The sequence below is a fragment of the Drosophila miranda genome (genome assembly GCF_003369915.1).
Source record: "Drosophila miranda strain MSH22 chromosome Y unlocalized genomic scaffold, D.miranda_PacBio2.1 Contig_Y3_pilon, whole genome shotgun sequence".
Taxonomy (NCBI): Eukaryota; Metazoa; Arthropoda; class Insecta; order Diptera; family Drosophilidae; genus Drosophila; species Drosophila miranda.
Window position 1 is genome coordinate 8,731,560 of NW_022881625.1, and position 26,754 is coordinate 8,758,313.

General features: G+C 46.8%; 2 protein-coding genes and 2 pseudogenes across 2 annotated transcripts; all 4 read right to left on the reverse strand.

Annotated features, from left to right (window-relative positions):
• Positions 1–475: 475 nt before the first annotated feature.
• LOC117194817 lies at positions 476–11,053 on the reverse strand (annotated as a pseudogene).
• A 2,597-nt stretch (positions 11,054–13,650) lies between these two features.
• LOC117194467 lies at positions 13,651–14,989 on the reverse strand (annotated as a pseudogene).
• Positions 14,990–15,930: 941 nt separating this feature from the next.
• LOC117194818 (probable cytochrome P450 12a5, mitochondrial) lies at positions 15,931–17,446 on the reverse strand. The gene is made up of 4 exons (XM_033399300.1): positions 17,166–17,446; positions 16,670–17,105; positions 16,056–16,617; positions 15,931–15,980 (listed from the first exon to the last, which is right to left on the reverse strand). Exons 1-4 carry the CDS (start codon positions 17,444–17,446, stop codon positions 15,931–15,933), a joined length of 1,329 nt encoding a protein of 442 aa, XP_033255191.1.
• Positions 17,447–21,430: 3,984 nt separating this feature from the next.
• LOC117194819 (probable cytochrome P450 12a5, mitochondrial) lies at positions 21,431–23,273 on the reverse strand. Its single transcript, XM_033399301.1, has 4 exons — positions 23,202–23,273; positions 22,686–23,137; positions 22,179–22,626; positions 21,431–22,123 (listed from the first exon to the last, which is right to left on the reverse strand). Exons 1-4 carry the CDS (start codon positions 23,271–23,273, stop codon positions 21,437–21,439), a joined length of 1,659 nt encoding a protein of 552 aa, XP_033255192.1. The 3' UTR covers positions 21,431–21,436.
• Positions 23,274–26,754: the final 3,481 nt, after the last annotated feature.

A 26,754-nucleotide genomic window follows, 5' to 3' on the forward strand; every position in this document is an offset into this window, starting at 1 on the left:
ATCTTGTATCCGGCACCGCTGATTTTGTGCGTGGCTTCTTGTTCGAGCGTGTGCCAATGCTGCGTCTGCCCAATCCCCCGCTGCGACGCAATGTGTTGTCCAGGACGCGGACCCGCTTTAGTGGCGACTTGGACGCCTTCAGCTGGCTGTTGGCCAGCCGCTGTGCGGTAGACGGCGACGGGCGTATCGAATTCAGAGAGCTCATGAGGCTGCGCTTGGCGTTGGGAGTCCGATACCCCGAAGAGCTGGCGGCTGCTGATGGATTCAGTCGCTTGTGCAGATTCCCAGTGCTCTGGGTCATATTGGGAGTGATCAGCTGGATTGTTGGGGTCTTGCGCAACGACATTGTCGAGGTCGACTTTGAGGACATGTTCTTCAAAGTTCGGGGCGTGCGAGGGGCCGTTGAACCGGCAGTCGGCGGTGGCATCATCAATTTGCTGCTGCTGCCTGTCCTCGTGGTGGGCGGGGCCTTCTTGCGGGCCGAGCTCTGCTTGGCCTGCCGATAGTTTTCCCATTCGCCAGCCATCAACTCCAGTATGTTCTCGCCATAAACCAGAAACGGGCCATGCGATTGCACCTCATAGGCGTGCACCAGTTCAGTGATCTGCTGCTCAATCTTTGGCAGCTTCGAGGTGATGGCCTTGCGTTCCTTTTCCTCTTTAAGGAGCTGGCCGCCACGATTGTTGAAACGATTCGGCTCGTTGGCCTTTGCCTCTAGAGTCTGCAAGCGGGACCAAAGTTCTGCACGGCTCTCGTACAGATCGAAAATCTCCTTGTTGCACGTGTAGAAGCTCTTCAGAACATCCAGCTCCAGCTCGTGCAGCTCCAACAGGTCTTCGTTGTAATACTTATTGTAGTAGTTGGAGAAACGCTTGCGCTCCTGCTTGAGCGTGTAATGGGTAACGAGTACTTGGGCGAGATGGTATTACTCGGCTATGACCGGCACGTATTGTTTCCGGCTGCTGGCTCGTCAGCAAGGGGGTGGAATTGTTTTATTGTCATAGTCCGAGGCCCTTTACTTTCTTTATTTTAAACTTAACGTGCAAGAAAAAAACAAGCCATACACCTCACCGGACAGAGTTCACAACAAATGACCACATAACACGGACGATTACCTAAAAGACAGACGGACGATCCTCAGCTGTTTCGAGGACCCCTTGCCCACCCTACCTTGGTCATGCCATTCCATACATCTATCTGTCGGCCATGACCCCTTGGTGTGCCGACACGCGCTACAGGGGCTTGGAAGGGGAGATCATAAGAAGGGTTTAGTTAAACATTATAATGATATTTATTGGAACTAAATTATACATAAAAATACGGGGTATATGTTCCCTCCCATAGGCTACCTGGGCCTGGTTCCCTTGAACTAGGATCAGGTAAACTTATAAACTAGTATTTGAATAAATGTGCAATGGTAAAGATTAAAATTTAAAGATAGAATATAAATGTTGATTCTTACGGGCTACGAAACGGTGAGGCAATTTGGTCGGAACACCCATAGACAATTTCTTCCATGCCCAAATGATTGTAATCTAATACCTAGTAAATAAACTCACTTTTACTGCGGATCCACCGTCGAAAGCGCTTTCTGATGGTTGCTGCAAAACTGTGGTTAATATGATATTTTGGGTTCGGGTGTATTATTATTGCATTTCGGTTATAAACATATTGGTTCTTGTTATTTTTTTTGTTTTGATCTGTGCAGGGAAGGTTATCTATTATCTTTTCCTAATCTATGCTCCCTCACTGCTGTTCTTCATTTCTGCATTTCTTTTTTATGTATATGTATGTAAACTTAAATAGCTGTTCTGCTGCTCGGTACTATTCTGCTTACTCTTATGTTAACTTATGTTACTTCACTCGGCTTATCGCCAGCCCCCTTCGGCTCCGTTGCTGGCGTTTTTATAGCTCGCTCGCTCTCCTATTGGGCTCTGCCTTTGCTGCTTGCGTGTTCTCTCTCTCCCCCGCTTTCACTCTCTGCCTATGCGCGCATCACCTTTGGCTCCGCTCGCCCTCTTTATTTTTTTGGGGCATTACCCTTGCAGCTCTGAGTATTGAACTCCAACAACACACTAACTCTTTCCTTCCCTATGTGCTGCGGATCTTAATTGGGCCTTGTTAACTGTATTTGCCATACGGCACGTTTAGGTAGGATTTGCGCTATTTTCCTCCTTTTTCTCCGTTCGTATTTCGCCGGTGCTGAACTTTCCGCTATCGCGGATTATCGACCGTCCCGCTTTGTGGCCGCCGCCTCACCGACGTCGATCCGGCTGCCCGCGAACGTCGAGCCTCTCTGAATTTTTTCTGCGTCTCTGCTCCCTCGCTCTGTGCTGCGACGGATCAGCTGCTTGGAGCGCCGCTGCTTCGCCAGCCCAAATTGCTAGGCGCCAAATCTAGTGCAGGGAGAAAGAACCGTCTAACGTATTCGGCCCCGAAAGATCTGTGGTATCCCACTTTTTGGACTTTCTTGACTTTGGAACTTTTTCATTAAAGATTTTTGCTGAGCCTGTTCGGGGCGATGTTGGTCGCTCGACATCCAAATTCCAAAAGGAAGATGGACACGCTCCCATCCACTATGAGACCGGTCGGATCCGCTGGATGACGTTCGAATGTCATCGCTTTCTCCTCTTTCTCTTCACCTGCCATCAGCGTTAACTCACCCCCAGAGGGAGCCAACCTTTCAGAGCACCGTTTAAGAGCCCCTGACTCCAAAACCCCCTGTAGCAGCGAGACTATGGCTGCCGATACAACGCCGTTGGCGGTCAATTTAGTTTTCGCCCTCAGCTACAAGCCTCTTACAAAATCCCCCCTGCCAAAGTCAGACTTGGGATATTGCCTGCCTTGAGGAATCCACAAGGCTGACTGGCTTGTAGCTACACTTGCCGGATATCCTTCCCGTGGTACCTTTCGATGAGCTTTCCTTGCAGATCTTCCAGCTCATAAATCGAGCTCCCCACTTTCCGTCTAACTCGCGCCTTAAGAAACATTGGCCCTAGCTTAGCGTTGTAGCCGGCTTGAAAAATGCTTTGTTTAAAATTTCGCCGTAGCACTTCCTGCCCCACCTGGTACGATACTTCCTGTGCCCTCAGGTCATAATGCCGTCGATTTCGCTCCCATTGCTTCCGCATCACTTCACACGCTCTCTTTCTGACGATATCCAATGAATCCTCACGTGTGAAGGTCGCTGCCTTGTCCTCTAACATCCCCAATTTCCTCAGCAAAGAATACGTTGCGCCTGAAGACACCATCTGCTGGCCGAAAACCATATAGTAGGGCGTGGATCCTAACCCTGAGTGAACCGCCGAACTCAACGCACAGCATATTTTGCTAAGACTCTCATCCCAGTCTTTCTAGTCACTGCGAATATACGACCAATGGCAGCGATGACCGAACGGTTGACTCGCTCCGAAGCATTGGCTTGGGGAGCGTGGACAGCTGTTAGCGTGTGCGTTATTCGATGCCTTCTGAGCAGGCCTTGAAACTTCTCGGATCGAAATTGCAATCCGTTGTCAGATACAATTCCCTCTGGAACTCCGAAAGTATGGAATAACTCCTCCTCTAAATACCTCAGCACAACATCCGCATTTAATTTTTTTACAGCCTTGAGGAAAACAAATTTCGAATAATGGTCCAGGACAATAAAAATTCGTATATTTTTACTGCGAGACCTAGGATACGGACCTAAGAAATCAATATAGAGACGCTGGAAGAACCTTTGCGACTCGGCCGCTTTTCCCATCGGTGGACGTAACGGAGCGTTTGGAGCTTTTGACATTTTACATTGCTCGCAGGCTGCCACGTAGTCTTTTACGTCATTGACGAGTCCAGGCCAGAAATAATAACGCCGAATCCGCTCGAGTGTCTTGAGGACTCCACCATGGGAAGCCAGCGGATCATCGTGTGCTCTCTTAAGCACTTCTTTCACCATCCCCCTGGGTACCCACAACTTCCAAGCAAACGCGTCGTTAAGGATGTCTCCTTTTACATGCTCGGATCGCCGATAGATCAGCGAATCAACTATTATAAGGTCGGGGAGTTGAGCCTTATTGCTCTTAATTCCCTCCATCAGTTCCAAATATTCTCCCGATTTGAAATGAGCTGACTCAATGTCCACCAGCAAGCCATTGCTGAAATCCACTGCAGCCACTTGGTCATATGGGACCCTGGACAAGGAATCCGGAACAACATTCAGCTTCCCTCTTCTGTGTTGGATTCTGAAACGGTAACCTTGCAGTTTTAAAGCCCATCTCGCTAACCTCGAATTCAAATCACTTTCAGACATGAGCCATTTCAGCGAGGCGTGATCCGTAATTACAGTGAACTCCTGACCCTCTACATAGGCTTTGAATCTTTTTATGCTCACCAGAGCAGCGAGACATTCCTGCTCTGTAACCGTATAGTTTCTTTGGGCTTTGTTAAGCTTCTTCGAAACATCCTTCAGGTCGAGACTACTTATGAACACTGCCTTCGGTAAACGGCTGAGAATGCCATCTATTTGGGGAAGGGGTACGCATCTTTTTCCGTAACCTCATTCACTTTTCTGCTGTCCAAACAAACTCTGACTTTTCCCGGTTTCCGGACAAGTACTACTGGCGAGGACCAAGGACTCTCAGATTCTTCAATCACTCCTAGTTGAAGCATCCTGTCAATCTCAGTGTACAATAACTTCTCAATTGCCGGGGAAACTGGAAAATGACGCTGCTTAACGGGCTTCGCGTTTCCAGTGTCTATTGAGTGTGACAACACCGAAGTTTTCCCGAGACCCGATGTCGCAAATGATGGAAAACGTTGGACCATTCCTGCTCTGTGGCGGCTGATATTTCCGCCACCTCTAAGGGTGGGGGCAAAAGATCGAACGACATCCAAAAATCAATTCCTAAATAAACATCCTGACTTAACGAAGGGACTATGTAGATATCTAATTCTTTACTTATACCTTTATACTCTATACTAGTCCTAAATTTACCAACTATTTTCTGATGACTTCCATCAGCGGTGCATGCCTTGGACAGCACCTTTTTAAACGGCTTCCTGCTGATAATATATTCTTTGGCCAGTTTCCCTCCGATGCAAGTCAGAGCAGCTCCTGTATCGAGCAAACCCACTTGCTTATTATCCAGAAGACCAACTTCAGCATAAGGGCGTTTGTCCCCTTTGTTTCTTCTAATGCTATTTATGTACTTTACTGACTCCCAGAATTTTTTTTAACCGCCGACTGCTGTGAGAACTTGTCCTTGCTTTGTCGCCAAAGCTCGGAAACCCAATCTTCCTAATATTTTCCAGCTTAGTATGCCCAAAATACTCTGGCTGACCAGCCGAAACGGAGTGTGTCATTTCCCGCTCCCCACCACTGCTATATATCCTCACTCCTTTGTCGCCGCTTGCCGGTTGGGAACACTGGTCCGTGGACGAGATGCTGCAGTGCTCCTTTGCGCGTTTTTTTGGCATCGCGCACATGAAGGTTTATAGGCATTAGGAATACCGCATCCATAGCAAAAAATTTTCCTTTTTTCCGCGCAGTCTTGATACCTATGCCCCTCCTTCCTGCAATTCCAGCATACGAGAGCAAAAGCGCCTATCTCATCCTCTACCTCTCCTTCAGAAAATTCTACGGCATCATCGATGTTCGCTTCCTCCCAGAGCTCTGATATCTGCTTCTTAAAGACCGATGGTTTCTGATAACCATGATTGTTACGGACTTCTTCTAAAAAGCATTCCCTCTTCCTGCATATATCCCTCAAGGTTTCCATCGAATCTACCCGTATGTTAAGAATTTCATGCTGAATTTCCGGACGTAAATTACGCCTCACAATTTCAATCAGCGTCTTCTCACTAAGAGGCTGGTCGAGTCTATCAGTTAGCTTTAGGATGGCATCGTAGAAACTTTCGAACGTTTCTTTTTCCCTCTGTTTTCTATCCCTAATCATTTGGCGGATATCCACATCCGTTCTGGAGTCTCGGAATTGCTTCCTCAACGCAGCACAAAGCTCCTGCCAACGAACTACTCCTACCGACTTGTGATATCGCCAAAAGAAATCAGATGCCTTGCCATCAAATAGCGAATTCGCATTACCACACAGAAGTGAGAAATTTCCCTCTAACGTCTGATGAGTAAGGGCCTCAACTCTATAGATAAAGCTATCGATTCCTATTGTATCGGTGGTTCCTGAAAATCTTAATTTCCAGTTCGACATTATGTGGCCTACTTTGACTGGTCTTTGGGCCAATTCTGAACCTACCGATCGGGCGCTGGTAGCACGCGGAGGTAACCCGGATCTGGTTGCTGCCCATTGATTCCTAGTAGCTGCTCCAAAGAAGTATTCCTGCTAGTATTTGGATTTGGCGTTTGTCTTTGCTGCTCCATATTATTTATGTGAGCTTCTACATTGGTTTGAATGAGATTCACCATTTGTTCTGTCAACTGAGTTAACAGCTCGTTCTGCATAGCCTTGACAGCGGCTGCAATTTCGGCAGACGTCTGGCTCATCTCGACGATGGACGGGTTCTCGCTCGCACTTAGCTCTTCACTTCTCGTTTCGGCCAAATCTGATAAGCTATCTGCTCTTGGGATTGGTACGAGTCTAGATTGCTGCCTCGTTAACACAGATGTGCTAGCTGGATTTGTAATGGTTTGAGCTATGCAAACCGAATCACAAGTTGGGCAAGTTGTTTTAACAGTGAAATGCGTTTTTATACATGCCTTATGAAACGGATGCCTGCACTTCGTTTTATAATTTTCCCCAGTTCCCAACTCGGACTTGCATAAGCTGCATTCTATGCTTCGAGAAGGCACCCCTTTTCGTGGCGATCTATCCAGACCCATAGAACTATTTAATTTCTTCCCAGAATTAATTACATCATATTGCGGAATAACCCCCCAATAAATGTATCAAATCTATTTATGTAGCCTGTATAATGAATGTACATATGTATGTGAGTATATATAAAAAAAAATATAACAAAAATAAGATATAAAAAAAATTATAGAAGAAAATATAAAAATGTTTTTATAAAACAAATATATAAAGAAATTTAATTCTTTGAAATTATACCATCAAAAGAAAAGAATGATCTCCCGACTCCCAATAGCTCCCTGCAGAAGCTGCACACCAATTGTCCGCTTTTTTTGGTAACGTCTAATAGCAAATTTATGAAACTGACCAACACAAATGAATCGTGGACAGGAGGCATTTCATGACAAAAAAAACTCTCCTTGTTTCCTAATAGACAAACAAATAGAACTTCCATGTTTCCGTTCCAGTCCATCTGCCGTGGTCAGAGATTCATCCCTAAGGTTGAATCAACTTGATTTCCAATCGTCAGAATGGCTTTTCAACAAAAACATCAAAACAAATAAAAGATAAAGTTAAGTGAAAACTATCGCTAGGTAAATGTGGTCAGAAGGCAACTGCTTGCAGCCGACCCATTCTAAATTCCTATGCATTCTATCCCAGTCGTCCCTTCACTTGTTGAAAATATAGAAATCCCGCTCGAACCCACATCTCACTGGACAGGTTATCGCCTCTGAGGCTAATTTGCCTGCATTCCAAGTTTTTGTCATGGTTCCATGCTCGCAGAAAACTTTGTAGTGAAACAGATATTTGCCATCAAAGCTATACGCTAACCAGCGTAAACTTTACGGACAGCTACCCTACGCTATTCATTCAGACAATACAAGGTTGTAAATAAGACAGATGGGAAAGAAGACAATTGTGGTCAATGTAATGTGTGAGTCCTCCTGGTATTAATTAATCGGAGTCAATCCGATGTACAACACAAGGTGGCCCCACGTTGGGCGCCAAAAATAAAGATCTTCTTAATTATTACTGTAATGGGTAACGAGTACTTGGGCGAGATGGTATTACTCGGCTATGACCGGCACGTATTGTTTCCGGCTGCTGGCTCGTCAGCAAGGGGGTGGGGTTGTTTTATTGTCATAGTCCGAGGCCCTTTACTTTCTTTATTTTAAATTTAACGTGCAAGAAAAAAACAAGCCATACACCTCACCGGACAGAGTTCACTACAAATGACCACATAACACGGACGATTACCTAAAAGACAGACGGACGATCCTCAGCTGTTTCGAGGACCCCTTGCCCACCCTACCTTGGTCATGCCATTCCATACATCTATCTGTCGGCCATGACCCCTTGGTGTGCCGACACGCGCTACAGGGGCTTGGAAGGGGAGATCATAAGAAGGGTTTAGTTAAACATTATAATGATATTTATTGGAACTAAATTATACATAAAAATACGGGGTATATGTTATGCGCGCATCACCTTTGGCTCCGCTCGCCCTCTTTATTTTTTTGGGGCATTACCCTTGCAGCTCTGAGTATTGAACTCCAACAACACACTAACTCTTTCCTTCCCTATGTGCTGCGGATCTTAATTGGGCCTTGTTAACTGTATTTGCCATACGGCACGTTTAGGTAGGATTTGCGCTATTTTCCTACTTTTTCTCCGTTCGTATTTCGCCGGTGCTGAACTTTCCGCTATCGCGGATTATCGACCGTCCCGCTTTGTGGCCGCCGCCTCACCGACGTCGATCCGGCTGCCCGCGAAGGTCGAGCCTCTCTGAATTTTTTCTGCGTCTCTGCTCCCTCGCTCTGTGCTTGGAGCGCCGCTGCTTCGCCAGCCCAAATTGCTAGGCGCCAAATCTAGTGCAGGGAGAAAGAACCGTCTAACGTATTCGGCCCCGAAAGATCTGTGGTATCCCACTTTTTGTTCCTCTTACCCGTCAATCTTGGCCCCAGTGGCCGACCTAGCTTCAGTTATCGTAGTCCCGCGACTTTTGCTTTGCTGCTGCTGGATACCACTAGCGCTTTGACAATATTCTTTTCTTGACTTTGGAACTTTTTCATTAATGATTTTTGCTGAGCCTGTTCGGGGCGATGTTGGTCGCTCGACATCCAAATTCCAAAAGGAAGATGGACACGCTCCCATCCACTATGAGACCGGTCGGATCCGCTGGATGACGTTCGAATGTCATCGCTTTCTCCTCTTTCTCTTCACCTGCCATCAGCGTTAACTCACCCCCAGAGGGAGCCAACCTTTCAGAGCACCGTTTAAGAGCCCCTGACTCCAAAACCCCCTGTAGCAGCGAGACTATGGCTGCCCATACAACGCCGTTGGCGGTCAATTTAGTTTTCGCCCTCAGCTACAAGCCTCTTACAAGCGTTAGATCCCACCACTTGCTTATCTCGACGCGCAGCTGCTCGATGAACGTCTTGAGGTTCTGGCTGCGCAGTGCCTGGCAGCGCTGCAGCTCCGAATGGAGGATGTCATAGGTGCGCTGCGTATTCTCGGTGCACTCGCGCACTCGTCGCATGGCGCTCTCGTCCGTCTCCTGGAGGCGATCCCACAGCACGTAGATCTTCTCGCGCATGTCATGGATTTTGGAGCGCAGCTCCTGGATCTGCTCGGCATAACTGTTGCGCATCTGCCGCAGCCGCTCTAGTGTCTCTGGTGTTAGATTGTGGCTCAGATCGTTCAGTAGGCGATCCTCTGCATCGGTCTGGGGCATCAGCTCGAGCATCTTCATGTCATGCTTGATGGCCTTGCGCAGCTGGTCCAGCTCCGTCTGGCGCACTGCGCGCTGAGAGCGCAGGTTGTCGAGATGGTCGCGAAAGCCGTCCATCTCATCGGGCAGGGGCAGCGGGTCCGCCAGTAGAGGGAGCGGCAGTGCGCCCAGCTCTTCGCCGAGCTGCTCCTGCTAGCGCAGCAGCTCCCCGATCTCCGCCCGACGTTTCGAGAGCTCCTCGCGCAGATGCTCAATGCTTTTGTCCAGCTTCAGCTGCCATATGATTAGTGGCACATCGTCGGGCCTCTGACCAATGTCCACCGTCTCATGGAGGAGTCGGGTGAGGTCGCTGGCCTCGGCTCGGAGTGCGGCTATGTCATCCAGGATGGCCGCCTGCTTCTCCCGCGACTCGGTCAGCAGATCCGTATGGAAATTATCCGCGTGCGCCTTGAGTTTGTGCAGAAAGTCCTCGCATGTCTTCGGCTCGAACATGAGGGACCACATTGAATGGAGCTGCTACACATGCTCGCCAGTCATCTCAAGGATCTCTCCCTTGATGGAGGTTGGGTCAACCATAGCCAATACGAATGGGTCTTGTATTCGCGAATGGAAGGAATTTATGTGATGTGTGCAGGATTTCGATTGCACAATGTGTTGCTCAAGGAAAATGCCTCCGCACAGATAAGTGACGCCTCTCGTGTTGGCACAAATTGCACAATGAAAATTTTGTGTGCTTGATTTGCCTCATGCCTCAAAGCACAAAACAAGTTGATTCTGATTGACGTGCGGCCAAAAAAAACACCTACTTTATATTGCAAATAAGTTCCTTCAAGGTTTTCCAGTTGTAAAGATAATTTAGGATGAGAAATGTGTTTACTGTTCGGCAAATTGATCAGGGAGGAGCGGAAAGCGTTCTCCGTGGGGAAGTGCTCCTCGCTTGATAGCAAGCTCAGGGGAACCATCGACACACAGGTACCAGCTGGCACTTGGTATCCGCTCAAAACGCTGTCCCGATTGAGAAATCGGCCATTGCTGATGAATAAAGGATATATCCGTTGTGACTCTTTGATGCAGGCACGTAGATAGGGAACGTTCTTCATCGATGCCTCAGTGAATTCGGAGTCCTTCTCGGGTAGAACCTTCATCACCTCTTCTCGGAGTACGGCCTGCTTCTCCGGATTCTTGGCAAGGCACAGCAAGGCCGCTGTAAAGGTACTTGAGGTCAGGAAAAAAAGGATGTATGAGTTAAGGGTAAGTATGAGAACAACAGACTACGTACGGTATCCACTCCGGCCATTAGCATGTCCATGGCCATAACCGTCGCCACCTTTTTGTCGATCTTGAGCAGCTTTTCCAGTACACTCTGCTCGCTCTCAGGGCGGACAACACCCTCCTTGGCCTCTTTCTCTAGACGCTCTATAGCTTCGTCTACGTACGCTGAAGTTATTTCTTGAACGCCATCTAGGGACTTCATTAGCTTCATTAGCTTGGGTGTTTTAACGTAACGCCAGATGGAGGGCTTCATCTTTAGATCGGCTGTTAATTCAAAAAAATCGTCCAGGTACTTGAAAAGTAACACAGCCTGGTCGTTATCGCCCGACTCTTTGAGCAGTCCCAACTGCTTGTCCAGAGCCACCACAGAGACGGCCTCGAGGGTCCACCGATTTATAACGTTTAAGAAATCATCTGGAGCTTCCTGGGTATCGATATCACGGAGTGCTTTAATACTGTGAAGGGGGGAGAACATACTTGAGCGTAAACAGGGATTTATTATCAGTCATACGCACCGTTGCACAAACTCCTGGTTCACTTGGGACATCTTCTTATAGTAAAGCCGCACGTTCTTCGGCTGCATTAGGACAGGATTTACAGCCGATCGAAAGTCGCTCCAGGTTTTTCCTTGTGTGGGTAAAGCTCCCTCCACTCCCTAGAAGAAATCCTTTCTATGAGTCTTCCGATGATAGCGAAGAGTATCGCTGCCAGGCCGATGCGGCCACACTCCTTCGTTCCGGAACACGACCTCGAAGTCTTTGGGATTGTGAGTCATCAGGTATGACGTACCTCCCATCATACCTGGTAAATATAATATGTTTCCATAGTCGTCTTGCAAAGCTTTGAACAATGTCCAGTTTGCTATATTTTCCTCCAGGCATAAAATTCCGAACAGTAGACAGAAAAGTTGTACTAGGAATCTGATCAAAGGGACGAGCTTGTAGCCACCCTGCATCATTTCTGGGCTCTGCGACAGCTGCTGTGGTCTGCCAACGCTACAAGAGATTTAAAAACGTATATCACTGTGATATCGGATCTATATGTATACTATATATTTACCAGCGGACTGCTGACAGAGAGGGCTGCTTTTTGCGCCTGAATTATAGATAGACCGCTGCGCACTTTCAACATTTTGCTTGTTAGGAACTTCATTCATTCACTGCCAGAGCTATACTGCTAAATCATTCATTCCATTAGCTAGCTATTTGAAAGGCCTGCGAGAGCTTTGTTGCAAAAAGAGCTGACCGATAACAGAGCACAAACAGAACAAGAGAGAGAGAGAGTGCCAAAACACGTTCGCGGGAGCGTGCGAATGCCAAACAGAAATAATTGTAAACATTTGCCATATTTTTTTAATATAGACTGCTATTTGATCGACTATGTTATACCTTCTACGGAATATTTAGGAATATAGTATTATGATTGATCTGACTCTCAATGAAATGAAACAAATAAATTGCCATAATTATGGCATCAGATTTTTTGGCCAAATTTAATTTATTGGGCATGGAATGGTCGGTAGACTGCCGAAAGTTTTGGGACTGATAATAATATAAACAAGCTAATCTTTAGCGCTTTTTTATATCTTGTTATTATACCCGATACTCAAAATGAGTATTGGGGTGTATTAGATTTGTGGTAAAAGTGGATGTGTGTAACGTCCAGAAGGAATCGTTTCCGACCCCATAAAGTATATATATTCTTGATCAGCATCAATAGCCGAGTCGATTGAGCCCTGTCTGTCTGTCCGTCTGTCCGTCCGTCCGTCCGTCCGTCCCCTTCAGCGCCTAGTGCTCAAAGACTATAAGAGCTAGAGCAACGATGTTTTGTATCCAGACTTCTGTGATATGTCACTGCTACAAAAATATTTCAAAACTTCGCCCCGCCCACTTCCGCCCCCACAAAGGACGAAAATCTGTGGCATCCACATTGTTAAAGATACGATAAAGCCAAAAACGCAGAATCGTAGGGGATGACTATATGGTCTAGAGTGTAAAATCTCAACCAGATCGTTCATTTATTATAGCCAGAATCAAGAAAACAATTTCATTCTTTCTCGCTCTGTCTCTCTCTAACACACAGGTTTCAGGGTCGGCTTTGCCAATTGCAAAATATGAGTTCAAGGATTTTAGAACCTATAAAAGCCAGAGCAACCAAATTTGGTATCCACACTCCTGTGATATCGGACCTTGACCGTTTCGTGTCCAAATTTCGCCACACCCCCTTCCGCCCCCGCAAAGGACGAAAATCTGGGGCATCCACAAATCTCAGAGACTATTAAGGCTAGAGTAACCAAATTTGGTATCCGCACTTCTGTTAGATCTCACTATAAAACGTATATCTCAGAATTTTGCCCCACCCCCTTCCGCCCCCACAAAGGACGAAAATCTGTTGCATCCACAATATTGCACATTCGAGAAAACTAATAAAAACGCAGAATCATAGATAATGACTATATCTATCAGATTGCTGAATATGGATCAGATCGGATCATTTTTGTAGCCAAAAGCAAGAAATCAATTTGCAGTGGCCACGCAGCGCCCGACGTCACGCTCAGACTGATTTTCTGTCTCTCTCGCACACACTCTTTGTCGTGTGGTTCAATATTAGCGGCGTCTGCCGCAGGAGAGCCATACTGACTTAGTATCGGGTATAACTGTAGAGTTGCGGTGTTCGCAGCAACTCACAACGTTCCCCTAGTTTTTTTTTTTTTTTTTGGTTCGGCTGTCCTTCTTGAAGGTAATTTAATTTTTATTGGGCCAACATCGAAAATAAATGAAACAGAGATAAACAGATAAAGGTACAAAAAATGAAATCAAACATAAAACGCAAATAAAAATTCCAATAATCTCATCGTGGATTCGGCCACATGCGACTTTCACGTGGCGATGGCAGCTTCAATTGATTGCCAAATCGAGGCCCCTCCTCCTGATTGACCGCCTGCTTTGACGGTGTGTTGGCGGCCGACCCCACCGAATTGTGGTTTACGAGGACATGGCGAATTCGTGGCACAGCCACGCGAATGCGCTGATGCTGAGCCCCGCCGACGGGCAGCACTGAGGAGCGACTCGTGGGCACCAATTCTTCATAGGAGATCCCGGCTTCGCGGTCATTTTCAGTGGTCTCATCGGTCATATACTCGGAATCGCTGGGCGATCTTGTATCCGGCACCGCTGATTTTGTGCGTGGCTTCTTGTTCGAGCGTGTGCCAATGCTGCGTCTGTGGACGCAATGTGTTGTCCAGGACGCGGACCCGCTTTAGTGGCGACTTGGACGCCTTCAGCTGGCTGTTGGCCAGCCGCTGTGCGGTAGACGGCGACGGGCGTATCGAATTCAGAGAGCTCATGAGGCTGCGCTTGGCGTTGGGAGTCCGATACCCCGAAGAGCTGGCGGCTGCTGATGGATTCAGTCGCTTGTGCAGATTCCCAGTGCTCTTGGTCATATTGGGAGTGATCAGCTGGATTGTTGGGGTCTTGCGCAACGACATTGTCGAGGTCGACATTGAGGACATGTTCTTTAAAGTTCGGGGCGTGCGAGGGGCCGTTGAACCGGCAGTCGGCGGTGGCATCATCAATTTGCTGCTGCTGCCCGTCCTCCTGGTGGGCGGGGCCTTCGTGCGGGCCGAGCTCTGCTTGGCCTGCCGATAGTTCTCCCATTCGCCAGCCATCAGCTCCAGTATGTTCTCGCCATAAACCAGAAACGGGCCATGCGATTGCACCTCATAGGCGTGCACCAGTTCAGTGATCTGCTGCTCAATCTTGGGCAGCTTCGAGGTGATGGCCTTGCGTTCCTTTTCCTCTTTAAGGAACTGGCCGCCACGATTGTTGAAACGATTCGGCTCGTTGGCCTTTGCGTCTAGAGCCTGCATGCGGGACCAAAGTTCTGCACGGCTCTCGTACAGATCGAAAATCTCCTTGTTGCACGTGTAGAAGCTCTTCAGATCATCCAGCTCCAGCTCGTGCAGCTCCAACAGGTCTTCGTTGTAATACTTATTATAGTAGTTGGAGAAACGCTTGCGCTCCTGCTGGCTCTTGAGCGTTAGATCCCACCACTTGCTTATCTCGACGCGCAGCTGCTCGATGAACGTCTTGAGGTTCTGGCTGCGCAGTGCCTGGCAGCGCTGCAGCTCCGAATGGAGGATGTCATAGGTGCGCTGCGTATTCTCGGTGCACTCGCGCACTCGTCGCATGGTGCTCTCGTCCGTCTCCTGGAGGCGATCCCACAGCACGTAGATCTTCTCGCGCATGTCATGGATCTTGGAGCGCAGCTCCTGGATCTGCTCGGCATAACTGTTGCGCATCTGCCGCAGCCGCTCTAGTGTCTCTGGTGTTAGATTGTGGCTCAGATCGTTCAGTAGGCGATCCTCTGCATCGGTCTGGGGCATCAGCTCGAGCATCTTCATGTCATGCTTGATGGCCTTGCAGAGCTGGTCCAGCTCCGTCTGGCGCACTGCGCGCTGAGAGCGCAGGTTGTCGAGATGGTCGCGAAAGCCGTCCATCTCATCGGGCAGGGGCAGCGGGTCCGCCAGTAGAGGGAGCGGCAGTGCGCCCATCTCTTCTCAGAGCTGCTCCTGCTGGAGCAGCAGCTCCCCGATCTCCGCCCGACGTTTCGAGAGCTCCTCGCGCAGATGCTCAATGCTTTTGTCCAGCTTCAGCTGCAATGTGATCAGTGGCACATCGTCGGGCCTCTGACCAATGTCCACCGTCTCATGGAGGAGTCGGGTGAGGTCGCTGGCCTCGGCTCGGAGTGCGGCTGTCATCCAGGATGGCCGCCTGCTTCTCCCGCGACTCGGTCAGCAGATCCGTATAGAAATTATCCGCGTGCGCCTTGAGTTTGTGCAGAAAGTCCTCGCATGTCTTCAGCTCGAACATGAGGGACCACATTAAATGGAGCTGCTCCACATGCTCGCCAGTCATCTCAAGGATCTCTCCCTTGATGGAGGTTGGGTCAACCATAGCCAATGGGAATGGGTCTTGTATTCGCGAATGGAAGGAATTTATGTGATGTGTGCAGGATTTCGATTGCACAATGTGTTGCTCAAGGAAAATGCCTCCGCACAGATAAGTGACGCCTCTCGTGTTGGCACAAATTGCACAATGAAAATTTTGTGTGCTTAATTTGCCTCATGCCTCAAAGCACAAAACAAGTTGATTCTAATTGACGTGCGGCCAAAAAAACACCTACTTTATATTGAAAATAAGTTCCTTCAAGGTTTTCCAGTTGTAAAGATAATTTAGGATGAGAAATGTGTTTACTGTTGGGCAAATTGATCAGGGAGGAGCGCAAAGCGTTCTCCGTGGGATGATTGAACTCGATGCTAAAGTTCCGAAAGAGTCGAGCGATGCCCAGCTCGAGCTCCATGTCCACGATGCGCTTTCCAACGCACATCCGGGGTCCAAATCCGAAGGGCAAGAACACAAACGGATTCTTCAGCTTCAAGTCATTTGCCGGGCATTGCCCGTTGGAGTCTGTGGCGTTACGAATCCAACGCTCTGGCAGGAACTCAGCAGCCTTGGGGAAGTGCTCCTCGCTTGATAGCAAGCTCAGGGGAACCATCGACACACAGGTACCAGCTGGCACTTGGTATCCGCTCAAAACGCTGTCCCGATTGAGAAATCGGCCATTGCTGATGAATAAAGGATATATCCGTTGTGACTCTTTGATGCAGGCACGTAGATAGGGAACGTTCTTCATCGATGCCTCAGTGAATTCGGAGTCCTTCTCGGGTAGAACCTTCATCACCTCTTCTCGGAGTACGGCCTGCTTCTCCGGATTCTTGGCAAGGCACAGCAAGGCCGCTGTAAAGGTACTTGAGGTCTGGAAAAAAAGGATGTATGAGATAAGGGTAAGTATGAGAACAACAGACTACGTACGGTAGCATGTCCATGGCCATAACCGTCGCCACCTTTTTGTCGATCTTGAGCAGCTTTTCCAGTACACTCTGCTCGCTCTCAGGGCGGACAACACCCTCCTTGGCCTCTTTCTCTAGACGCTCTATAGCTTCGTCTACATACGCTGAAGTTATTTCTTGAACGCCATCTAGGGACTTCATTAGCTTCATTAGCTTGGGTGTTTTAACGTAACGCCAGATGGAGGGCTTCATCTCCAGATCGGCTGTTAATTCAAAAAAATCGTCCAGGTACTTGAAAAGTAACACAGCCTGGTCGTTATCGCCCGACTCTTTGAGCAGTCCCAACTGCTTGTCCAGAGCCACCACAGAGACTGACTCGAGAGTCCACCGATTTATAACGTTTAAGAAATCATCTGGAGCTTCCTGGGTATCGATATCACGGAGTGCTTTAATACTGTGAAGGGGGGAGAACATACTTGAGCGTAAACAGGGATTTATTATCAGTCATACGCACCGTTGCACAAACTCCTGGTTCACTTGGGACATCTTCTTATAGTAAAGCCGCACGTTCTTCGGCTGCATTAGGATAGGATTTACAGCCGATCGAAAGTCGCTCCAGGTTTTTCCTTGTGTGGGTAAAGCTCCCTCCACTCCCTGGAAGAAATCCTTTCTATGAGTCTTCCGATGATAGCGAAGAGTATCGCTGCCAGGCCGATGCGGCCACACTCCTTCGTTCCGGAACACGACCTCGAAGTCCTTGGGATTGTGAGTCATCAGGTATGACGTACCTCCCATCATACCTGGTAAATATAATATGTTTCCATAGTCGTCTTGCAAAGCTTTGAACAATTTCACAATGTCCAGTTTGTTATATTTTCCTCCAGGCATAAAATTCCAAACAGTAGACAGAAAAGTTGTACTAGCATCATTTCTGGGCTCTGCTACAGCTGCTGTGGTCTGCCAACGCTACAAGAGATTTAAAAACGTATATCACTGTCATATCGGATCTATATGTATACTATATATTTACCAGCGGACTGCTGACAGAGAGGGCTGCTTTTTGCGCCTGAATTATAGATAGACCGCTGCGCACTTTCAACATTTTGCTTGTTAGGAACTTAATTCATTCACTGCCAGAGCTATACTGCTAAATCATTCCATTAGCTAGCTATTTGAAAGGCCTGCGAGATCTTTGTTGCAAAAAGAGCTGACCGATAACAGAGCACAAACAGAACAAGAGAGAGAGAGAGTGCCAAAACACGTTCGCGGGAGGGTGCGAATGTCAAACAGAAATAATTGTAAACGTTTGCCATATTTTTTTAATATAGACTGCTATTTATTGGGCATGGAATGGTCGGTAGACTGCCGAAAGTTTTGGGCCTGATAATAATATAAACAAGCTAATCTTTAGCGCTTTTTTATATCTTGTTATTATACCCGATACTCAAAATGAGTATTGGGGTATATTAGATTTGTGGTAAAAGTGGATGTGTGTAACGTCCAGAAGGAATCGTTTCCGACCCCATAAAGTATATATATTCTTGATCAGCATCAATAGCCGAGTCGATTGAGCCATGTCTGTCTGTCCGTCTGTCCGTCCGTCCGTCTGTCCGTCTGTCCGTCCGTCCGTCTGTCCGTCCCCTTCAGCGCCTAGTGCTCAAGGACTATAAGAGCTAGAGCAACGATGTTTTGTATCCAGACTTCTGTGATATGTCACTGCTACAAAAATATTTCAAAACCCCACAAAGGACGAAAATCTGTGGCATCTACATTTTTAAAGATACGATAAAACCAAAACGCAGAATCGTAGAGAATGACTATATGTTTTAGAATGTAAGATCTCAACCAGATCGTATAATTATTATAGCCAGAATCAAGAAAACAATTTCATTCTTACTCGCTCTGTCTCTCTCTAACACACAGGTTTCATGGTCGGTTTTGCCAATTTCAAAATATGAGTTCAAAGATCTCAGAACCTATAAGAGCCAGAGCAACCAAATTTGGTATCCACACTCCTGTGATATCGGACCTTGACCGTTTCGTGTCCAAATTTCGCCACACCCCTTCCGCCCCCGCAAAGGACGAAAATCTGGGGCATCCACAAATCTCAGAGACTATTAAGGCTGGAGTAACCAAATTTGGTATCCGCACTTCTGTTAGACCTCACTATAAAACGTATATCTCAGAATTTCGCCCCACCCCCTTCCGCCCCCACAAAGGAAGAAAATCTGTTGCATCCACAATATTGCACATTCGAGAAAACTAAAAACGCAGAATCATAGATAACGACCATATCTATCAGATTGCTGAATCTGGACCAGATCAGATAATTTGTATAGCCAAAAGGAACAAATCCATTTGCACTGGCTACGCAGCGCCCGACGTTACGCTCAGACTGATTTTCTGTCTCTCTCGCACGCACTCTTTGTCGTGTCGTTTAATATTAGCGGCGTCTGCCGGAGGAGGGCCATACTGACTTAGTATCGGGTATAACTGTAGAGCCGCGGTTTCCGCAGCAACTCACAACGTTCCCCCTCGTTTTTTTTGGTTCGGTTGTCCTTCTTGAAAGTAATTTAATTTTTATTGGGCCAACATCGAAAATAAATGAAACAGAGATTAACAGATAAAGGTACAAAAAATCAAATCAAACATAAAACGCAAATAAAAATTCATACGATTACTCCGTTAGTCGTGGAAGCTATGTGTAAGCTTTGCTTAGCATCGTACGATTACTCCGTTATCTAGGGAAGCAAGGTGTAAGCTTTGTCTAAAATCGTACGATTACCCCGTTGGTTGTGGAAGGTAAAGTTCCGATCGTAAGGGCTAATGCAAGTAATAGAACTTCTGGCTAGATCATTGCTATAGTGAAGCTGTGCGAATTCGGATGTGTCTTTTTATACAAATATATAGATCCAAGTGAATTTGAAAACGTTGTGCAATCAAACACGTGCCAAGTAAATTGAAGTTCTGGTGGACTACATTATTCCTTTTGGATTAAGAAAAAATAAAAGGTATTTGGACCTTACAATAGTGACACAGCTTTAACAGTCTCATATCATAGGGCTGGAAATCTTACTACGTTCGACACTGGGAAAGAAAAACCAAAAGCCGCTGTGCGGTAGACGGCGACGGGCGTATCGAATTCAGAGAGCTCATGAGGCTGCGCTTGGCGTTGGGAGTCCGATACCCCGAAGAGCTGGCGGCTGCTGATGGATTGAGTCGCTTGTGCAGATTCCCAGTGCTCTTGGTCATATTGGGAGTGATCAGCTGGATTGTTGGGGTCTTGCGCAACGACATTGTCGAGGTCGACATTGAGGACATGTTCTTCAAAGTTCGGGGCGTGCGAGGGGCCGTTGAACCGGCAGTCGGCGGTGGCATCATCAATTTGCTGCTGCTGCCCGTCCTCGTGGTGGGCGGGGCCTTCTTGCGGGCCGAGCTCTGCTTGGCCTGCCGATAGTTCTCCCATTCGCCAGCCATCAGCTCCAGTATGTTCTCGCCATAAACCAGAAACGGGCCATGCGATTGCACCTCATAGGCGTGCACCAGTTCAGTGATCTGCTGCTCAATCTTGAATAGCTTCGAGGTGATGGCCTTGCGTTCCTTTTCCTCTTTAAGGAACTGGCCGCCACGATTGTTTAAACGATTCGGCTCGTTGGCCTTTGCCTCTAGAGCCTGCATGCGGGACCAAAGTTCTGAACGGCTCTCGTACAGATCGAAAATCTCCTTGTTGCACGTGTAGAAGCTCTTCAGATCATCCAGCTCCAGCTCGTGCAGCTCCAACAGTCTTCGTTGTAATACTTATTGTAGTAGTTGGAGAAACGCTTGCGCTCCTGCTGGCTCTTGAGCGTTAGATCCCACCACTTGCTTATCTCGACGCGCAGCTGCTCGATGAACGTCTTGAGGTTCTGGCTGCGCAGTGCCTGGCAGCGCTGCAGCTCTGAATGGAGGATGTCATAGGTGCGCTGCGTATTCTCGGTGAACTCGCGCACTCGTCGCATTGCGCTTTCGTCCGTCTCCTGGAGGCGATCCCACAGCACGTAGATCTTCTCGCGCATGTCATGGATTTTGGAGCGCAGCTCCTGGTCCAGCTCCGTCTGACGCACTGCGCGCTGAGAGCGCAGGTTGTCGAGATGGTCGCGAAAGCCGTCCATCTCATCGGGCAGGGGCAGCGGGTCCGCCAGTAGAGGGAGCGGCAGTGCGCCCAGCTCTTCGCAGAGCTGCTCCTGCTGGAGCAGCAGCTCCCCGATCTCCGCCCGACGTTTCGAGAGCTCCTCGCGCAGATGCTCAATGCTTTTGTCCAGCTTCAGCTGCAATGTGATCAGTGGCACATCGTCGGGCCTCTGACCAATGTCCACCGTCTCATGGAGGAGTCGGGTGAGGTCGCTGGCCTCGGCTCGGAGTGCGGCTATGTCATCCAGGATGGCCGCCTGCTTCTCCCGCGACTCGGTCAGCAGATCCGTATAGAAATTATCCGCGTGCGCCTTGAGTTTGTGCAGAAAGTCCTCGCATGTCTTCGGCTCGAACATGAGGGACCACATTGAATGGAGCTGCTCCACATGCTCGCCAGTCATCTCAAGGATCTCTCCCTTGATGGAGATTGGGTCAACCATAGCCAATAGGAATGGGTCTTGTATTCGCGAATGGAAGGAATTTATGTGATGTGGGCAGGATTTCGATTGCACAATGTGTTGCTCAAGGAAAATGCCTCCGCACAGATAAGTGACGCCTCTCGTGTTGGCACAAATTGCACAATGAAAATTTTGTGTGCTTGATTTGCCTCATGCCTCAAAGCACAAAACAAGTTGATTCTGATTGACGTGCGGCCAAAAAAACACCTACTTTATATTGCAAATAAGTTCCTTCAAGGTTTTCCAGTTGTAAAGATAATTTAGGATGTGAAATGTGTTTACTGTTGGGCAAATTGATCAGGGAGGAGCGGAAAGCGTTCTCCGTGGGATGATTGAACTCGATGCTAAAGTTCCGAATGAGTCGAGCGATGCCCAGCTCGAGCTCCATGTCCACGATGCGCTTTCCAACGCACATCCGGGGTCCAAATCCGAAGGGCAAGAACACAAACGGATTCTTCAGCTTCAAGTCATTTTCCGGGCATTGCCCGTTGGAGTCTGTGGCGTTACGAATCCAACGTTCTGGCAGGAACTCAGCAGCCTTGGGGAAGTGCTCCTCGCTTGATAGCAAGCTCAGGGGAACCATCGACAAACAGGTACCAGCTGGCACTTGGTATCCGCTCAAAACGCTGTCCCGATTGAGAAATCGGCCATTGCCGATGACCAAAGGATAGATCCGTTGTGACTCTTTGATGCAGGCACGTAGATAGGGAACGTTCTTCATCGATGCCTCAGTGAATTCGGAGTCCTTCTCGGGTAGAACCTTCATCACCTCTTCTCGGAGTACGGCCTGCTTCTCCGGATTCTTGGCAAGGCACAGCAAGGCCGCTGTAAAGGTACTTGAGGTCTGGAAAAAAAGGATGTATGAGATAAGGGTAAGTATGAGAACAACAGACTATCACGGTATCCACTCCGGCCATTAGCATGTCCATGGCCATAACCGTCGCCACCTTTTTGTCGATCTTGAGCAGCTTTTCCAGTACACTCTGCTCGCTCTCAGGGCGGACAACACCCTCCTTGGCCTCTTTCTCTAGACGCTCTATAGCTTCGTCTACATACGCTGAAGTTATTTCTTGAACGCCATCTAGGGACTTCATTAGCTTTATTAGCTTGGGTGTTTTAACGTAACGCCAGATGGAGGGCTTCATCTCCAGATCGGCTGTTAATTCAAAAAAATCGTCCAGGTACTTGAAAAGTAACACAGCCTGGTCGTTATCGCCCGACTCTTTGAGCAGTCCCAACTGCTTGTCCAGAGCCACCACAGAGACTGACTCGAGAGTCCACCGATTTATAACGCTTAAGAAATCATCTGGAGCTTCCTGGGTATCGATATCACGGAGTGCTTTAATACTGTGAAGGGGGAGAACATACTTGAGCGTAAACAGGGATTTATTATCAGTCATACGCACCGTTGCACAAACTCCTGGTTCACTTGGGACATCTTCTTATAGTAAAGCCGCACGTTCTTCGGCTGCATTAGGATAGGATTTACAGCCGATCGAAAGTCGCTCCAGGTTTTTCCTTGTGTGGGTAAAGTTCCCTCCACTCCCTGGAAGAAATCCTTTCTATGAGTCTTCCGATGATAGCGAAGAGTATCGCTGCCAGGCCGATGCGGCCACACTCCTTCGTTCCGGAACACGACCTCGAAGTCCTTGGGATTGTGAGTCATCAGGTATGACGTACCTCCCATCATACCTGGTAAATATAATATGTTTCCATAGTCGTCTTGCAAAGCTTTGAACAATTTCACAATGTCCAGTTTGCTATATTTTCCTCCAGGAATAAAATTCCAAACAGTAGACAGAAAAAATGTACTAGCATCATTTCTGGGCTCTGCTACAGCTGCTGTGGTCTGCCAACGCTACAAGAGATTTAAAAACGTATATCACTGTCATATCGGATCTATATGTATACTATATATTTACCAGCGGACTGCTGACAGAGGAGGCTGCTTTTTGCGCCTGAATTATAGATAGACCGCTGCGCACTTTCAACATTTTGCTTGTTAGGAACTTAATTCATTCACTGCCAGAGCTATACTGCTAAATCATTCCATTAGCTAGCTATTTGAAAGGCCTGCGAGAGCTTTGTTGAAAAAGAGCTGACCGATAACAGAGCACAAACAGAACAAGAGAGAGAGAGAGTGCCAAAACACGTTCGCGGGAGCGTGCGAATGTCAAACAGAAATAATTGTAAACGTTTGCCATATTTTTTTAATATAGACTGCTATTTATTGGGCATGGAATGGTCGGTAGACTGCCGAAAGTTTTGGGCCTGATAATAATATAAACAAGCTAATCTTTAGCGCTTTTTTATATCTTGTTATTATACCCGATACTCAAAATGAGTATTGGGGTATATTAGATTTGTGGTAAAAGTGGATGTGTGTAACGTCCAGAAGGAATCGTTTCCGACCCCATAAAGTATATATATTCTTGATCAGCATCAATAGCCGAGTCGATTGAGCCATGTCTGTCTGTCCGTCTGTCCGTCTGTCCGTCCGTCCGTCTGTCCGTCCCCTTCAGCGCCTAGTGCTCAAAGACTATAAGAGCTAGAGCAACGATGTTTTGGATCCAGACTTCTGTGATATGTCACTGCTACAAAAATATTTCAAAACCCCACAAAGGACGAAAATCTGTGGCATCCACATTTTTAAAGATACGATAAAACCAAAAACGCAGAATCGTAGAGGATGACTGTATGTTTTAGAATGTAAGATCTCAACCAGATCGTATAATTATTATAGCCAGAATCAAGAAAACAATTTCATTCTAACTCGCTCTGTCTCTCTCTAACACACAGGTTTCATGGTCGGTTTTGCCAATTTCAAAATATGAGTTCAAAGATCTCAGAACCTATAAGAGCCAGAGCAACCAAATGTGGTATCCACACTCCTGTGATATCGGACCTTGACCGTTTCGTGTCCAAATTTCGCCACACCCCCTTCCGCCCCCGCAAAGGACGAAAATCTGGGGCATCCACAAATCTCAGAGACTATTAAGGCTGGAGTAACCAAATTTGGTATCCGCACTTCTGTTAGACCTCACTATAAAACGTATATCTCAGAATTTCGCCCCACCCCCTTCCGCCCCCACAAAGGACGAAAATCTGTTGCATCCACAATATTGCACATTCGAGAAAACTAAAAACGCAGAATCATAGATAACGACCATGTCTATCAGATTGCTGAATCTGGACCAGATCAGATAATTTTTATAGCCAAAAGGAACAAATCCATTTGCACTGGCTACGCAGCGCCCGACGTTACGCTCAGACTGATTTTCTGTCTCTCTCGCACGCACTCTTTGTCGTGTCGTTTAATATTAGCGGCGTCTGCCGGAGGAGAGCCATACTGACTTAGTATCGGGTATAACTGTAGAGTTGCGGTGTCCGCAGCAACTCACAACGTTCCCCCTCGTTTTTTTTGGTTCGGTTGTCCTTCTTGGAAGTAATTTAATTTTTATTGGGCCAACATCGAAAATAAATGAAACAGAGATTAACAGATAAAGGTACAAAAAATCAAATCAAACATAAAACGCAAATAAAAATTCATACGATTACTCCGTTAGTCGTGGAAGCTATGTGTAAGCTTTGCTTAGCATCGTACGATTACTCCGTTATCTAGGGAAGCAAGGTGTAAGCTTTGTCTAAAATCGTACGATTACCCCGTTGGTTGTGGAAGGTAAAGTTCCGATCGTAAGGGCTAATGCAAGTAATAGAACTTCTGGCTAGATCATTGCTATAGTGAAGCTGTGCGAATTCGGATGTGTCTTTTTATACAAATATATAGATCCAAGTGAATTTGAAAACGTTGTGCAATCAAACACGTGCCAAGTAAATTGAAGTTCTGGTGGACTACATTATTCCTTTTGGATTAAGAAAAAATAAAAGGTATTTGGACCTTACAATAGTGACACAGCTTTAACAGTCTCGTATCATAGGGCTGGAAATCTTACTACGTTCGACACTGGGAAAGAAAAACCAATTGACCCCCCCTCCAAGAACGAGGTCGTCAAAGTCCATCGATTTCTTAGTAGATCTGGGAAAGACCTCGGATTTCCCAGGAACCAGCATCTACATAAACCAACGAGCCGTCCGAAGATATACTAGAGTGAAACCCGAAGTTATGTGGAGGCATACTTGAGCTGAAGTACATTTTGGAGTAAGACGAGAAGAATGGTTTTCTTGCGAATTCGGAGAAACTAATATGCCGCGCTCGTCACCCTTCTCGCTTATGAATTAAGCGCGCGGCTAAGGCTTTCGCATGTAGTTCTTCGCAGTGTGTGGAGTGGTTCTCAAACTGTGAAAATAAAACATCATTCTGCGGCGATCCACACTGCCGTTTAATAGTCGTCGTGTGAAAATGTACCAAAGTATTAGTTTTGAGTCTCGTCATGAGATTTTCCATTTATTAAAGATTAGGCTACGCACTAACTATTTTTGTATTGTATAGATTTAAAAAGAAAAAAAAAAAACAATAATGTATATAATTACCCATAATTAGAAATTAGCGCAAATGAAAACCACATTTTTTTTAAGATCAGATGTTGAGTGGCAAATCGTCGTCGTACGGGTATGGAAATGTAAAGAAAATCGGTGTTTCATCCGAATTAGAAGTGAAGACCTGTATATTCATAATTTTTCTCCCTTCCTCAGAATATGTTCCTACGTCGCCCCTTGAGCTCAACGGACACGCCGGATAATTCGTATAAAGTATGAGTGAGTTACGAACTTCCTTAAACGGAATTCTCGAGTATTTTCGAAATGTATATCTGTCTTATAAAACTTCTATTCCGGTATATGAAACAACCATCTCCGTGCCATAATTTAAAGCGGATCGGCTACTAATTTTTCTTTCACGTTTGCCTTCTAGTTATATAATTATCATATTTTTCTCTTCTTTCCAATTTAATTTCTTTTACGCCATATTCTCTACACATAAGTCCTATATACATATACACATATAACTATATAATTAGTAGATAATAATGGAACATTAAACCGATGATCAAATAGAGATGCGCTCGATTAGGGTTATGCTGTCGATTAAACGGCATACAAAGGTAGGGAGGGTAGAGAAGGGGTCAAAGTCATCTGAGTTCCCCAAGAGCGACGGAATATAGCCTGACTATTTGTCGGTAGTCGATTAACCAGTTAGTTAAAATTCACATTCTTTCTTTTTGATTTCTTTTGTAGAGTTCCTTTTGAACATTAAATCAAGTGTACCTAAAACATCTTTGCGAATGTTTTCGTATAGCAGAGAGGAGAGTAGGAAAGATCCCACGACATTCCGGCGAGCTAGTTAGAGCATAGCTAAAGGTACACGTTCCGAAATCCTGCTATACTATTGGTGTCTGACCGTCAAAAAAAGTATGTACAACCTCCATCCGTACATACAATCTCACACCTCTACGAATATGAATTTCTGGCACATTACATAGATTGGCGCCCAACGTGGGGCCAGAGTACGAGTTACTA

Excerpts from the sequence above, each read along its gene's own strand:
- LOC117194818 (XM_033399300.1), bottom strand. The coding sequence starts at position 17,446 with ATGGGAGGTACGTCATACCTGATGACTCACAATCCCAAGGACTTCGAG. Across the intron at positions 16,618-16,669 it reads CCATGGACATGCTACCGTAC|ACCTCAAGTACCTTTACAGC; the intron begins GTAGTCTGTTGT and ends CTTTTTTTCCAG. Across the intron at positions 15,981-16,055 it reads CCTGATCAATTTGCCCAACA|GTGTTTTTTTGGCCGCACGT; the intron begins GTAAACACATTT and ends AATATAAAGTAG.
- LOC117194819 (XM_033399301.1), bottom strand. The coding sequence starts at position 23,273 with ATGTTGAAAGTGCGCAGCGGTCTATCTATAATTCAGGCGCAAAAAGCA. Across the intron at positions 22,627-22,685 it reads AACCAGGAGTTTGTGCAACG|TATTAAAGCACTCCGTGATA; the intron begins GTGCGTATGACT and ends CCCCCTTCACAG. Across the intron at positions 22,124-22,178 it reads TAATGGCCGGAGTGGATACC|ACCTCAAGTACCTTTACAGC; the intron begins GTGATAGTCTGT and ends CTTTTTTTCCAG.